At 34.7% G+C, this 15,543-nt stretch overlaps 1 protein-coding gene and 1 long non-coding RNA gene across 2 annotated transcripts in view; one reads left to right on the plus strand and one right to left on the minus strand.

Annotated features, from left to right (window-relative positions):
• Positions 1-14,607, plus strand: part of WDR35 (WD repeat domain 35) — a 64,710-nt gene extending 50,103 nt beyond the window's left edge. Inside the window, exons 17-27 of the mRNA XM_077844035.1 lie at positions 236-316; positions 2,757-2,893; positions 3,441-3,644; positions 4,476-4,622; positions 5,483-5,615; positions 7,534-7,644; positions 8,956-9,120; positions 9,995-10,135; positions 10,784-10,940; positions 13,052-13,292; positions 13,597-14,607. Of these exons, the coding sequence (XP_077700161.1) occupies positions 236-316; positions 2,757-2,893; positions 3,441-3,644; positions 4,476-4,622; positions 5,483-5,615; positions 7,534-7,644; positions 8,956-9,120; positions 9,995-10,135; positions 10,784-10,940; positions 13,052-13,292; positions 13,597-13,747 (1,668 nt within the window). The 3' untranslated portion in view covers positions 13,748-14,607. The remainder of the gene's footprint in view (positions 1-235; positions 317-2,756; positions 2,894-3,440; positions 3,645-4,475; positions 4,623-5,482; positions 5,616-7,533; positions 7,645-8,955; positions 9,121-9,994; positions 10,136-10,783; positions 10,941-13,051; positions 13,293-13,596) is intronic.
• LOC144281181 (uncharacterized) lies at positions 4,010-14,749 on the minus strand. The gene is made up of 2 exons (XR_013349661.1): positions 14,623-14,749; positions 4,010-4,140 (listed from the first exon to the last, which is right to left on the minus strand). It is a non-coding gene; the product is annotated as an uncharacterized LOC144281181 (long non-coding RNA).
• Between the last annotated feature and the right edge of the window lie 794 nt (positions 14,750-15,543).

The following is a 15,543-nucleotide window of genomic DNA, read 5'->3' on the forward strand; positions in this document are numbered from 1 at the left end:
AAATGTCATAATGTCTATAAATTTACTTGATTTACTTTTAAATACTATAGCCAAAAAAATTGAAGCGTATTTAGAAAAATGTTAATAACTATTTAGATGATGGGCATATAGCTGTTAATGACATTTTTTGTACTTTTCTGTTGGTTTGAAAATGTTGATAATAAATATAAAATCACATACTAAAGGAAGGAAAATTTTGTTCAATTTAACATAACATGTGTTTTTATCTTTAAAGGAGCCCATTCAGACTTCCGGATATATTTGTAACTTTGAGGATTTAGAAATTAAATCTGTCCTTTTGGATGAGATACTGAAGGTAATTCTTAAAAAACAATTGTATTTCTGTTGCTGGCTTGGCTGGATTTATTTTTTCACCAGGCAGTGTGGTGTCCCTGTTAGGAACGTGGATCGGCCCTGCTCTGTCACTTGTACCACTTTAGACAGGTTCCTTCACCTTTTTGGGGTTTTTTTTTTTGGTATGTATGTATGTATGTATGTATGTATGTATGTATGTATGTATTTATTTATTTATTTATTCCTTCACCTTTTTGAGCTTCATTTCCCTTTCGTGTTTATGAACCTCAATTTTTTGTCTCTAAAATATGGATAATAATAGAACCTATCGTACAGGATTGTTATTGTGTAAGGTAATGTGTAAAAAGCACTTACCACAGCTAGGATCAAGAACTCAAAAAATGATAGCTAGTTGTTTTTGTCATTGTTTTTATATTAATAACAGAGGTACTGAAATTTGACAGTTTAGTCTTCTGTAATTCTAGGGTAATTGAGTAACTTTTTGTTTGCAGGGCTACTATCCTATTTTTTTTTCAGGCTTTATAAAACAATTCGTTTCTGATTTCAGATATCTTTTTGAACCTCTACTTTGGCCTTCCTTGACCAACTTTTGAGAATTTCTTTGCTAAGAATATATTGAAAACAGTTTTACCTTTGTTTTATACTTTTTCTGTGTACTTCATCCAGTTTTTTTGAATACTAGATTTTTATATTTCCAGAGTTAGTTGCAGTTGTAGCATGTTTTCATGTTTGGGTTTAATATGTAAATTGTACCCCTTGTGTTATAACTCACTTCTTTTTTTTTCCCATGAGAAATTTCTTGGAGGATTAGAACAGAAGGAATGCAAAAGGAAAAAGAAGGAATTTATTAAATTTACATTTACTAAAGTACCTCTCAAAGGAAGTGTTCATTTGTCATTTGTCATTATATATCATTGTTCATTTGTTGTTCCAACCATGCCTGGTACATATTACACAGATGTCATTTTTAGATGAAGAAGGCTCTTAGTGAGTAAAATGATTTACCAAAAGTTCATCTGTTCATTGACTCAGGAAATGTTTACTGGCAGTCAGTAAGACACAGTTCCTGGCCTCAAGTAGAGGGGTTGGGAAGATAGACAAATTCAGCAACTAGACAAGGGGTGGGGGTGCTGTCGTTCAGTTGGCAGATGTATCCCTTCAAAAGTCTGTAGTGAGAGAACATTGGGTCAGTTCTGAGACTGTGAGTAATATGAATAGCACAACCAGGCATTGTGCTAAATGTTTGATGTGTGTTATTTAATCCTTACAACTCTAGAAAGTAAGTTTGAGTATTATCTTCATTTGTTCAGATGAAGAATCTGAGGCTTGGAGAGAGAAACTAATTTGCCAGTGACACCCAGTTAGCAGTAGGCAGAGACATGATTTGACTCCAAGCTGTCTGGCTTCAAAGGTGGTGTGTGTAATTGGTAGTGCTGGCAGAAATGAAGAAGGGAACGGTCATGGGGATGGTTGGCCTGGGTTATAAGAGGCCTTGTGTGCCTTCTGTGGAGTTTGGACTATATCCTGGACTCATTAGAGGCATAAAGCAGTAAAGTGACATGATTGGGTTTCTATTTGGAGAAGTTGGAGGGGGGTATAGCAGGTTTTAGAAAGTGTCATATAGCCAGTGAGCATTGGAATTAGGATTTAAACTTAGGTCTGTTTGAATTCAAAACTCATGCTCTTTCCATACTACTTTCTACAGTGTGCCAGGGATTTCCCGGAGAATATTTTAGTTTCTACATGCATTGGTTTGGTTGCAGGGTGAGGAGGGGCACACGCAACTCAGTTCTGGTAGCCATTACTGATTTTTCTAACTTTCTTGTATGTTCCACTTTTTTCCCTTGGAATATGTAGGATATTGGTGAGTTCATAATTACTATTTTCTTTCTTTGCCCATTAGCTAGCTCTTTCCTGCAAGGCTGGCCTTCAAAATTTTTTATTTTCTTTTGGAGGGGTCAGCTTGCAAAATTAAAAGAAAAGAGGTGATGAAAACTTGCTCTTTTTCTTTTATTTGCTTGTCTGCTGCCCAACAGCACCCGGAGCAACAGTTTCATTGCCCCTGGCAAGGAAAGAGGAGAGGGTAGAGGCACACACATGTGTTTTCTGCTCTGGTGGAAGCCACAGCACTTTGGGCGAGGAGAATAGCAGCTCCTGGGAACATGACATTTAAGCTGAGGGAAACAAGGCTGCATAATTTTAAGAGACCCCCTTCTTCCATCACTGCCCTATTCCCCAGGGCAGCCACATAGCCTCAAGAGGAGTGAAGCTGGATTGTGGGTGTTTTCCAGACAACTCGGAAGACCCACACGTTGGAATAGCTTTTCTTCCCATTTTTGGATTATAACATGATGCGGTTGTTTGTGTGTGTGTGTTTTCCTGTAAAAAAGAAACACAACTCTAAAGGCAGCCATTTGACTTTTTTTTCATGTTACTTTTAGAATCCCGAACATCCGAACAAGGATTATATAATTAATTTTGAGATTCGGTCCTTGCGAGATAGTCGAGCATTGATTGAAAAGGTTGGAATTGAAGATGCATCTCAATTCATAGAGGATAATCCACACCCCCGACTCTGGTATTTAAAAATAAAAAATCTGGGGCGCCTGGGTGGCTCAGTTGGTTAAGTGTCTGCTTTCAGGCTCAGGTTATGATCCCAGAGTCCTGGGATGGAGCTGCATGTTGAGCTCCCTGCTCCCAGGGGTGAGCCTGCTTCTCTCTCTCCCTCTGTCTGCCAGTCCCCATGCTTGTAACCCCCTCCGGTGTCAAATAAATAAGTAAAATCTTTAAAATTAGTTAATTAATTAATTAAATAAAATAAAAATCTTCCCCGAATGACTGGTATGTGCTTTCAAAGTCTTAGCTCTATTGTTCCCTACTCTCATGGTAGCCTTCGTGGGGGTAGACTTCCATTCTTGCTCTTCTTTTTAAATACAGAAATTCATTTCAGATTTGGAAGTACTCAAAATGAGCATAATATTAAGTGAAACGTGTATAAATATGTTAATGACTTCCCACCCTGTTTAACTGAAAAAAATTGGTATACTAATTGAATTCTGGTTCAAGACTTTTTTTATCTCAGTAATTACAATAAGCTTTTTTTTTTTTTTTTTTTTGTAATAAAGGCGTCTGCTGGCTGAAGCAGCTCTTCAGAAACTGGATTTGCACACTGCAGAGCAAGCATTTGTGCACTGCAAAGATTACCAAGGCATTAAGTTTGTGAAGCGTCTGGGCAATCTGCAGAGTGAGCCCATGAGGCAGGCCGAAGTTGCTGCCTACTTTGGCAGGTTTGAAGAGGCAGAAAGAATGTACCTTGATATGGACAGAAGGTAGGTAATGAAGGCCCAGGCCCCTGCTCTACTTTGGTGTTGGTGATTTTTTTTGTACAAACGAGGAAGGTACAGTAGACTAAATAAATGTATCCTACCATTTCTTTAGAAGTTAATTTCAGTTTTGATCGCTAGCTGGATATTCCACACGTCCCTTATTAATTTACATTTTATATTTCGGAAGCAGTTTTATTTTCTGTATTTATATATATTATTGCTGGCCATGGGAGACTTTTTCATTTGGTCAGAAAAAAACATAAGACTACAGAGACTGAGGGCTTTTATCCTTTATGCAGCTCAATATTTGGGTTTTCTTTTTTGGTTTAGGCCTTTATTTTTTGTTGTCAAGGAACATGAAATAAAAATGGTATTTAGGGATTGATTTTTATTCTTTATGTTCATTTTAGATTTATATAAAATAATGTATGAACTTCATTTCTTCTAATTTTTGTTAATATTACTTGTACTTCCAGGAGTCCCGACTATAGCTTCAGCCCTGAAAAGAAAGATAAAACCAAATTTGTTTATATGTGTGCTTTTTAAATAAGCCTGATTATGTCTAAGAAATTGATGAAAAGAAGTTATTATTATTTAAATCATTATTTTGCTAAGAAAATTGGAATCTAGGAAAATAAAAGGAAATTACTTCTTTTTCCCTATTTCAGATTTTCCTCATTGTTTCCTTCCTGATTAAGTTTCTAAAATGTTTGGAGAGGTACCTTGTCTGTCAGTTCACTGCTGTGTATTCTAGTACCCTAGAATTGAACCTAGCATGTGGTAGACGGTTGATAAATATTTGTCAGATGAATGAATAAATGCTGTCATTTGCAGAGATCTTGCTATTGGCCTCCGGCTGAAATTGGGAGATTGGTTTAGAGTACTCCAGCTCCTGAAAACTGGATCTGGTGATGCAGATGACAGTCTCCTAGAACAAGCCCACAATGCCATTGGAGACTACTTTGCTGATAGACAAAAATGGTAGGTAGCCTATGTGGACCACCTCTTCCATTCGTGTGGCACTTAATATGGTAGCTGCCTGAGTAATTCCCTATGACACAGTGCTGGGGAAATCGAAGGCCATCCTCCTGGATCCTAAAATTCAAATGCCTTTAGATTCACATTAGAGAGCAAGAAATCCTTAGATAAGTATTGTAAAACTTTGCAGTTTCCAGACTTACAAAACATGTGCTTAGCTCCAGGCAGCTTTCTACTGTTTTAGACCACAGTGTGCATTTCAAAGACATTTTATGATTTATTTCTGAAAAAGTTAAAACAAAATTTTATATTTGCTTGTTTTATTATAGATTATTTTCAGAAATCATTGGCTTTTATTCTTAAGTTTTCATTTTGATCAGTATGCTTATTTATTTACCTCAGGGTTGGAAATACAATATATCAGATTACAACAATATTTCTTATGAATATCCAAAGAATGGGGGCACCTGGGTGGCTCGGTTGGTTAAGTTTTTGCCTTGGGCCTGATTAAGTGTCTCCCAGGGTCCTGGGATTGAGTCCTGCATCAGGCTCTCTGCTCTCCCTCTGCCTGCCACTCCCCTTGCTCATATTCTCTTTATTTCTGACAAATAAATAAATACAAATCTTTAAAATAAAAAAAATATCCAAAGAATGTTGCAACTAAAATATGCTCACAGTCTTTAGATCTCCCCCCCCCCCCAATTTATATATGCTTCAAAGACACACTGTAACTAAAGATGGTGACTAGAGTAATACGAGTAATACTAGGAATTCTAATGAAGGAATGTTTTTGGTGAAAGTGCTTATTTATCAGGAGATTCACATTATTTTTAAAAGTTACTGCTTTCTAAAATTTTCCATAGGTTGAATGCTGTACAGTATTACGTACAAGGCCGGAACCAGGAACGTCTAGCTGAATGTTATTATATGTTGGAAGATTATGAGGGATTGGAGAATCTTGCCAGTTCACTTCCGGAAAACCACAAGTTGCTTCCAGTGGGTATTACAAATGTTAGGTTTTAGAGTTATTAGGTTATTTTATAAGGTTTTTATGTTATAGTCAGGAAGTATCCTCTGCCACAAAGAAAATTTAAAATGAATCTATAATCTTACAGTTTCTTTGATGTGGGATGATACTTTTAATTTTAAAGCAATATGTCAGTGACAGAATGCTTGAAAATGGAGGGAAAATTAGTCATATTCCCACTACTTTAATATGTTCACAATCTATGGTAGTCTTGTCAGTTTTATAAAATTGATTTTAAAGTTAGCTGAACACATGAAATATTTCCAGTTAAAATGATAACTTATCAGAGATTTGCTTCAAAATGATCCAAGCTGGGTCTGGGGATTAGTGTGTTGTATGTATTTGAAATTTGCTGTAACAAAAGTTTAAAAAGATAGCTTGACTTTTATTAGGCTATTTTCCCCCCCTTTTATGAGGTTATATTAACAAAGTATTAATGTTAAAAAGAGAAATAAAAAGCAGAGTTCTCTGGAACTTTGTTTTGAATGTTCTTTTTAAGTGTCTTAATTATTGAATGATGTTAATGAGTTTATGTATTTTTTGTCTTATCTAAAATGTAAATCAGAGTTGTATAGTATCAGTTCTACCACAAAAATTTTGTCAATTCACAGATGAATGAATAGAATTCTGATAATTCGGTTTTCTCTATTGTGAATTAGAGCAGTTTTCCCTGTAATAATGGCATTTTCATGTACCTTTATTCTCAATCTTGTTTTTTCTTGAGTAGGAGAGAAACTGAAATTATTTTTAATCCTGGGTATTGGGACAGGTTACCCTACATTAATGTCATGTTAGGTGTGTCTGATGATGCAGAAAATAATGTTGTTATAGGATATCCAGAATAGTATTGTTGCTGAGTAAATACTAAGCAAAAGTAAATACTAATTATAGCTATAATAATAATTAAAGTGAATAAAACTTTTTAGTAGTGTAAACTTTAAATCAAATTTTTGGAGGAGTTATTAATAATATGGTAAAATGTATCTAATATTTAAGTAGGAAATTCAGGGTACAGACTATATATAATATGACAATACTTACACCAACTCACACATACATAAAGATTCATAGAACAAAGACATTAGGAAATTACATCAGACTATTGAGATAAATTTCCTGTGGGTAGTAAGATTATCAGTAACTTTACATTTTTGTGCTTTCTAACTTTTTTTTTTTTACCATTAGAACGTGTTACTTTATAACCAGAAAAATACAAATACTTGAGTCCAAAATGTGCTTTTATGGTTTTCCCAAAATACTTTCAAAGTAAGAGTGGGGAGAGAAAAGCTCTGGCGAAATAGATATTCAGAAAGAAAAAGAAAATAGATTTTTTTCAAAATGAAGAGAAAGCCGGATGGGTATGGTCTGTTTTGCTGTGGTTCTCCCTTCTCACCACCACCCTGCAAGGCAGCTCTGTCTTGGATCTAGCTTCCTGAACTCAGGAATGGCCAGCTTGTCTGGGGGCATTTCTTTAGAGAGGTATGCGAGAGCTCTGTGAATGTGAGATTTCCCCTAGGCATTTAACAATGACCATTGATTATACCATCAGTTGCCTTAAATGTTTCTTTTACACACTAGTCTGGGGTTTGTTTCAGAACCTGACAATTCTGTAAAGTTGCTACTATACTGAGAGAAGAAAAGAGCGCAATGTGTTCAGGACCTGGTTAAAAATCAGATCTGTGAGCCAGTGAAACACTGGTTTTATAGAAAGTGATGCCTTAGCATCCTTTCTGGTTTGTAGCCTCTGTCCCTGTGTATGTTTCAACAAAAAATGACTGTAACCACCAGTAAATTTAATATTCCTGTGTCCCTATGGAGTTTTGTAAATGAAAATAAAAGTGATTTCCTTGGTCCGTGAAATCTGATAGTATTCTTCTGTCCTTACAGGAAATAGCACAGATGTTTGTGAGGGTTGGAATGTGTGAACAAGCGGTAACTGCATTTTTGAAATGTAATCAACCAAAGGCAGCAGTAGATACCTGTGTCCATCTCAACCAAGTAAGGAACTGAAAATTAAAGTCTCTATTCATCCTTTTAGGCTGTTGCCAGTATAGGCTTGAGGTGAATTTTGTGAAAGGAGCTAGATACTCCTGAGGACCTAGAAAATGTTGGAGTTTGCGCTTACCTCTTAAAGTGCTACCATTAAGAGTGACCCGCTCATAACTAACTCAATATGAGGACAAACCCTGTGCTTCTAGTCTGGCAAGTTTATGTCTGGAAGTAATTTCAGAATTTTCTGTATTTTATTAGGGTTTTGTTTCCAAAGAAGGACTAGTTAATGGTCATTGCAAGAGGAAGGAATTGAGTTACCTTATCAATATTTATTTTGGCAAATCTATTTTCCTGTCTCTTTATAGAAAATATATATTTGATATTTTTAAGAGCTGGAATTTAACTAAAATAAAGTGCAGAATTGTGGAAATTGTTGAATATCAATGTATTCCCTTCAAGTATTTTCTTGAATTATTTTTAAAAAAGATTTTATTTATTTATTTGAGAGAGAGTGAGAGAGCACAAGCAGGGGGAGGGGCAGAGGCAGAGGGAGAAGCAGGTTCCCCGCTGAGCAGGGAGCTGGACACAGGCTCCTCCCAGGACCCCTGGATCATGACCCGAGCCCAAGAGAGACACTTAACTGACTGAGCCACCCAAGTGCCCCCTTTTGAAGTATTTTATAAAGCTCCTTTTATTTTATTTATTTAAAAGGCTTTATTTATTTATTTATTTATTTATTCATTCATTCATTCATTCATTCATTCATGATAGACACAGAGAGAGAGGGGCAGAGACACAGGCAGAGGGAGAAGCAGGCCCCATGCAGGGAGCCTGATGTGGGACTCGATCCCAGGATTCCAGGATCATGCCCTGGGATGAAGGAAGGCGCTTAAACCGCTGAGCCACCCAGGCTGCCCTCCATTTGCTTTTTAAAAATAACTTTTAAATGTTAAATCTGATAGGACATTTTCTTAACTGAAATTGCATATTTTCTTTTACTATAAGCAAATGTAGCTTTTTCTCAATCTTTGCTGGTGCAAAAGTGAATTAAAATATTCTGATTATAAACGTTGAGGCTTTCCTTTTCTGATGTACTTCTTAAGCAAATTAAAGGCTTAGATCATTTAATCATTTTGACACGTTTAACTTATAAGACATAATTGCTCTTGTTTTAGTTATTTAAAAAATATATACCAGTTTTTTATTTTGATGTAGTGTTATTTATTACTATAAACTGAAAGCTTTATTGTATGAATTTTATGACATGTGACTATAAATGCTTGGGTAACTGAATGGTAGGTATATTTTTCTCCTTAGTGGAACAAAGCTGTTGAATTGGCTAAAAATCATAGTATGAAAGAAATTGGATCCTTGTTAGCGAGGTATGCGTCTCATTTATTGGAAAAGAATAAAACTCTTGATGCCATAGAACTCTATCGGAAAGCTAATTACTTTTATGATGCTGCTAAACTGATGTTTAAGGTAATATAATAATCTTGGTGAGTATTTGGTATGTTCTAGTTACTACCAATGTTTTCTTGTGACTAAAGAACACATTTTCCATTTTCTTTGAAAACAAATACTTGTTATAGCAAAATCCCTCTGGTTTTATTAGTACTATAACTGTGCATTATCTTAGTATTATTACCTTTTACTAAAAAGGCTGTTTACTAGTGTTAGCACCTTATTGATACCTAAACAATTGAATGTTTACTTAATACTGAAGTTAGCAAAGAATTATAGAATTTTCAGGGACCATAAATTCCCTTAACTGGGAATTAAATCCTGTTGATAATAGAATTTTGAATCCTTTTAAATGTATACATTTTAAAGACATGACATTTTTTCATAATATGCATTTGGAAGGAAGATGAGCAGTACTGTATTGATGTATGCAAAATTTACATCCTATTCTATTTTTTTTGCCATTTGACTTAATGAAACAGGAAAAATTCCCCTCAGTCTTCTAAATAAATCTTTATTTCTTGTGGCTGTACCATGTTAAAGTCCTGTTATTTCAGTGTACTTGGAACATCATTTTAAAAACCTTCCTTATAGAAAGTGCAACCTCTTCAGTGAAACCTCTCTTCATTGTGACTTAATTATTTAAGAGCATTTGTGATTTTTCTGGGATTGTTACGAGTTGTAACTCTGTGGCTAAATGCTAAGGGAAGAATAGAGGCCTTGTAAACTAAGGAAAAGAAAATGAGTTTTAAAATATTTATCATAAATGAGTGGTGTTTATGTTCCATCCTACTGGTTTTCTCTTTTTTTATTAAAGACCAAATTTCAGAAATGATTGTACAAATATAATTTGATTAAGGAATGTCTTCCCAAATTCTTTTAATGTTTAAAGATCGCAGATGAAGAGGCAAAGAAAAGAACTAAACCTTTACGTGTCAAGAAGTTGTATGTCCTATCAGCTTTACTCATAGAGCAATACCACGAGCAAATGAAAAATGCCCAAAGAGGAAAAGTTAAAGGAAAGAGCTCAGAGGTAAGGTAGAAGAACATTCTAGAACATGAAATCATCTGATATGTTTAAGAGAAGAAAAAAAAACAACTATCAAACTTCTCATTAGGGACAGACCATTTAATTTGCTTGTTTGCATTTATATTCTTAGAGGGGGGAAAGGAACGACTGACTTGGAATTAGTACTCACACTGAGAAATTTCCACATATAAATGCTGAGAATTTTTTCTGCAAGACTAATCTGTAGCCTTTGCTTTAATTTTTTTATGTGGTAAATCATTTCTAGCTAGTGAGTTTTAGAAACTTCTCTAGAATATGTATATTATTTTATATGTGAATGAATCTCTTATTAACTTAAAGTTTATACTCAGTTCTCTTTTAAAATTTGACCACACCATGGATCACAATGTGTTATGTGTCAGATCACGAGGCCCACTTTTACCATCTTGTAATTTTGTCAATTATACCTCAGTAAAGCTGAAAGAAATTTTTGATTATCCTGGATTAAAAAATTATGAATTGTAATGGAGAGATTAAATCAGTAGTGACAGTTTTGTCATGATAAAATGAGCTTACTTGGATATTTTAATGTCTAACCAAATCAGAAGCTATCTTCACTGGAATGACTCTCATGGTTATGCTGACAAAAATGTGGTTTTGCTTGACTCATAGGCTACTTCTGCTTTGGCTGGTTTGCTGGAGGAGGAAGTTCTATCCACAACTAGTCGTTTCACAGATAATGCTTGGAGAGGGGCTGAGGCTTACCACTTCTTTATACTTGCACAGAGGCAGCTGTATCAGGGATATGTTGACACCGCCCTCAAGACAGGTGGGCATATGACCTAATGTATATAATATGTCTAAAAATGATGAATAATGTATATAACATGTCTAAAAATGATAAATTGAATGCCCATATATTAATTTTGATAACACTTTTATCTATGGGTTTATTTTCATGTTTGAGATTTGCTGTTTGCAGTTTGTTTTGTTTATTCCCCTTTTTGAAGCTCTTTTAATTTTTTTTAATACACAGAAAGTAATAATTATGGTTCACATTTAAATCAGAAGTTTGAGATAAGCAAAAGAAACGTCTATAGCATTCACTATTCTGTTCATCCAAAGTCACTCAATAGCTCAGTCCATATACTTTTGATATATATATATATATATATATATATATATATATATAAATTTGTTTTTTTTAATGATATCAGGAGTATAACAGACCATACCTTTATGTCGTTTTTGAAAAATGATATGTTGTAAAATATTTTCATATTAATAGATCTTTCCATAGCATTAAACTTGTTTTTAATAAAATGACACCTATGTTAAAAAATGAAATTTATGTAACAATTTAAATCAAAACCAAAAAAATACAAAGAAAAAGGTAAAATAATCTAATAACTTGTAAAATAATCTTATAACTCAGAAGTAATGATTACTAACATTTGGGTGAACTTTCTTATAGACATTTCTCCATGTCTACAAAATTGTAGACAGTTTTCCTTAAAATAATATCTTACAGTATATGTTGTTCAAGAGCTTGCTTTATACTCTATGATGTATATTGCAGTCATGTTTCCATTTTGACAAACATATCTGTGGTACCATTTGTATTAACAAGGGGACTGTAAAGGTTTTTTCTAATCGGTTATTAGTTATACGTTAGAATCAGTTTTATTTTTGTATGTTTATAACTGACCTTCATTTAATTTTAACTGATTAATATGTGGTATGAATTATGAAGTTATGTTTTAAAATGGTTGGGTTAGGGCAGCCGGGTGGCTCAGCGGTTTAGTGCCGCCTTCAGCCCAGGGTGTGATCCTGGAGAACTGGGATCGAGTCCCACGTCGGGCTCCCTGCATGGAGCCTGCTTCTCCCTCTGCCTGTGTCTCTGCCTCTCTCTCTCTCTCTCTCTCTCTCTCTCTCTCTCCTCTCTCTCTCCGTGTCTTTCACGAATAAATAAATAAAATGTTTAAAAAATAAAATGGTTGGATTATATATAACTTATACACAATTTCTAGACTCATAAGGCAAGTTAGAACTTTTTTTTTTTAAGATTTTTAAAAATTTATTTATTCATGAGAGACACACAGAGAGAGAGGAAGAGACACAGGCAGAGGGAGAAGCGGGCTCCATGCAGGGAGCCTGATGTGGGACTCGATCCCCGGTCTTCAGGACTATGCCCTGGGCTGAAGGTGGCGCCAAACTGCTGAGCCACCCGGGCTGCCCAGCAAATTAGAACTTTAACTTGAGAGTTTTCACCTACTAGATGAAGAAATCCATATACAATCTATTAATTCTACAGTACATTTTAAAGAAAGACTAGATCTCTAGTATAGAACAAGTGAAAATAAGATATGGTAGCTAAGTTTAAATGGTCTGAACTGACAACTTAGAGTTCATTGTCACTTCTTTTTTCTCAAACTTCTGTTGTTTCGGTGAGACAAAAAAATGTGTTCAAAGAAATGCAAAGAAAAAAACATAATTTCATACTGCTTTGCTTTTTTTTACCAAAAAGAAACATGATGTTATCTTGAAAATTATGACTAGCAGTATAATACTAATTTACTTTTTATGGATTGCCACAGAAATTTCTAATGTATTTATATGAAACAAAAGATATGTGTTTTGATAATAATTTTTATTTTTTTGTCTGTGTGTGTATTTCTAACTGGCACAGCATGTACATCAGTTGGTGGTAGCTATTTTTGTGGCAGCTGGGCTGTTGGCTAGTTTTACAGAACTGTGAGATCACGTAACTTACTTCCTTACTTCCTTCTACCAGCACTTGGATCACCCACCATTGTTTTCTTTAAGTTTATAAAAGTTCATGTAGGTTAAACTAAAACAGCATAACACAGATTCTTTTCCATGCATGATCATGATACTATGATTACTTTTCAAAATCTGAACTGTCCTCTTTTTTCTTAGCTCTTCACCTGAGAGACTATGAAGACATCATCCCTGCTGTTGAGATCTACTCTCTGTTAGCAATCTGTGCCTGTGCCAGCAGAGCTTTTGGTACTTGCTCAAAAGCTTTTATTAAACTTGAATCTTTAGAGACCCTCAGTTCAGAGCAAAAACAGCAATATGAAGACCTTGCTTTAGAAATCTTCACAAAACATACTCCAAAAGATAATAGAAAATCTGAATTGGACAGCCTTCTTGAAGGGTAGGTGGATTGTAACTAATACATATCATTCACTTATTAAAAGCTGGGATTTCTAGAAGTATAATAGTGTGATATAATTATTTAGGCACTTAATTTTAAAGTAACTTACTTATTTTATTTACTGTATTAATGTTTTATTTTCTCATTGTAAGGAAAGTTTTTAATTGAAAGTTGCCTTGAGATGTTTTAAAATAGTTTATTTTTTATTAATAAATAGTTTAATTATGTATAATACATAGTGTAATAAATAGTTTAAGTAATTAGAAGTTTTAAAGTATAATTTTTTTCCTTCTTGCTTTTACAGAGGGGAAGGGAAACTGCCAACATGTGTTGCCACGGGAAGCCCGATCACTGAATATCAATTCTGGATGTGCAGTGTGTGCAAGCACTGTGTGTTGGCTCAGGAAATTGGCAACTACAACTTCTGTCCCTTGTGCCATAGTTCAGTGGCATAAAGAAATGACAAATTGCATATAACTGTAAAATATATGTAGCATATATAGATAGATAGATAGCTATAACTGTATATATAATGAGGTTGATTCCCATACATTTTATATGAAAATCGGTATCATTATTTCATAGTAGTATATTTACACAAAATTATATGTATAAATTATGTACATATAATGTCTCATATATATACACGTATATTATGTATACATATAATTTTTTGTAAAAATACAACTGTGGAATAATGATGCTGATTTTCATATAAAACATGGAAATCAACCTTATTTCCTTTCTGTTATGATTACATAATACTATGATAATACTCCAAATGAGAAATTTTTCTCACAGTTTCAAGGTTACTAATTCATTAAAAACTTTGAGGGGAGGAGGTAGGAGAAGCCTGGGAAGTGGGGCAAAGGTGAATCTAGGGAATTGACATAACCTGTATTAGAAGGAGGTTAAACAGTTGTTATAGTTAAATGAGCTCTGTTGCTAGCTGTGTTTCATTAAATAAGCATAGAATGTCTTCTGTATTTTATTTTCAGAAGTGAGAAGGCATTTTAAGATATTTTTTATAATTTGAATTATTTCAAATAGCCTTATTTTTATATAGCTTTTCCTTTTTTATCTACCCTTTTAGTCTCATCTGTGAGATGGCATTTAGCAGAAAACTTGGCTTTATTTATAATGATAAAATTTATACAACAATATCCATTTTGTAGTTATAGTTTTAATTGAAACATTGTCTCTAAGCAGAGATCTTCATTTAAACAACTCTTAAGGTATGGAGAATGATTCTTTCTAGATAATGCATGTGTTTTGACTTATCATTAATTAAAAAAGAAAAAATTATAACCAGCAATGGGTATTTTCTTACCTGTTTTATGTAGCTAATAGTGTTCTCCACTTTATTCCCATGAACTGTGTCCTTTCATTTTGCAGCTGCGGGCCAGACTCTAGCACTGCGTTACCACGATTATTTGCTCAGGTTTGGCTGTTTATTAGAGGTAATAAAGGGACATATGTCACATTGGTATTGCAGCTGTGATACATAGGTTAGTCACCTCTCTCAAAGTGCTATGTTTTCAGTGCTTTAGAGACAAACCTGTTGCAGATTGAGAGTAGTGAGCTCTGAGGAAAGGTTTAGAGCCTACATGAGCTTACAGTAGCAGGCTCATATGCTTAAATAAAATGAGAGGACCAGAAGTCTTAGAAGTTTCTGTCTGGGTTTAAGGGCCTTGTTGGAAGTTACTGTGATACACTGTTAGTCTCCAAATCTACTACCAAGCAAGCCATTCCAGAAGTCATGGAACAGGAAGGGGTACAGACCAATGAGGATGCTTTAAATCACGCGGTTTATTGAATCAATTTGAAATACACAGCGAGGAATAAGGAGAAAGTGATTGGGCAGTTATTAGGGTAGTGTCAGTGGGGTAGAAAGATTATAGTACCAGGATCCTGGGCTATGTTCTATTCTCATGTCCTGACTCCCATTTGCCCAATCAGCTTCCCCCTGATAGTATGGTTATAAAGATAGTATGGGCCAGAGCCGAGGTTTGAGCCAAGTGACACAGTCACATGGAATGTGCCTAAAGCTAGTGATGGACACTTGCTGTATAGAAGGGGGTATTGCACACCAGGTCAGAACATAGGTTGCCAATTAGTTGGCTGAACAGTCACGGATTTGATTGTATTTCTTGGGTAGAGGACTGACCAGAGTTAAGTGTCACCAATGGGTAATTGAGTCAAGATATCACACATATTGAACAATTTACAAGTCTCTTGCATATTTAGTGTG

The sequence above is a fragment of the Canis aureus genome, chromosome 12 (assembly GCF_053574225.1).
Source record: "Canis aureus isolate CA01 chromosome 12, VMU_Caureus_v.1.0, whole genome shotgun sequence".
Lineage (NCBI taxonomy): Eukaryota > Metazoa > Chordata > Mammalia > Carnivora > Canidae > Canis > Canis aureus.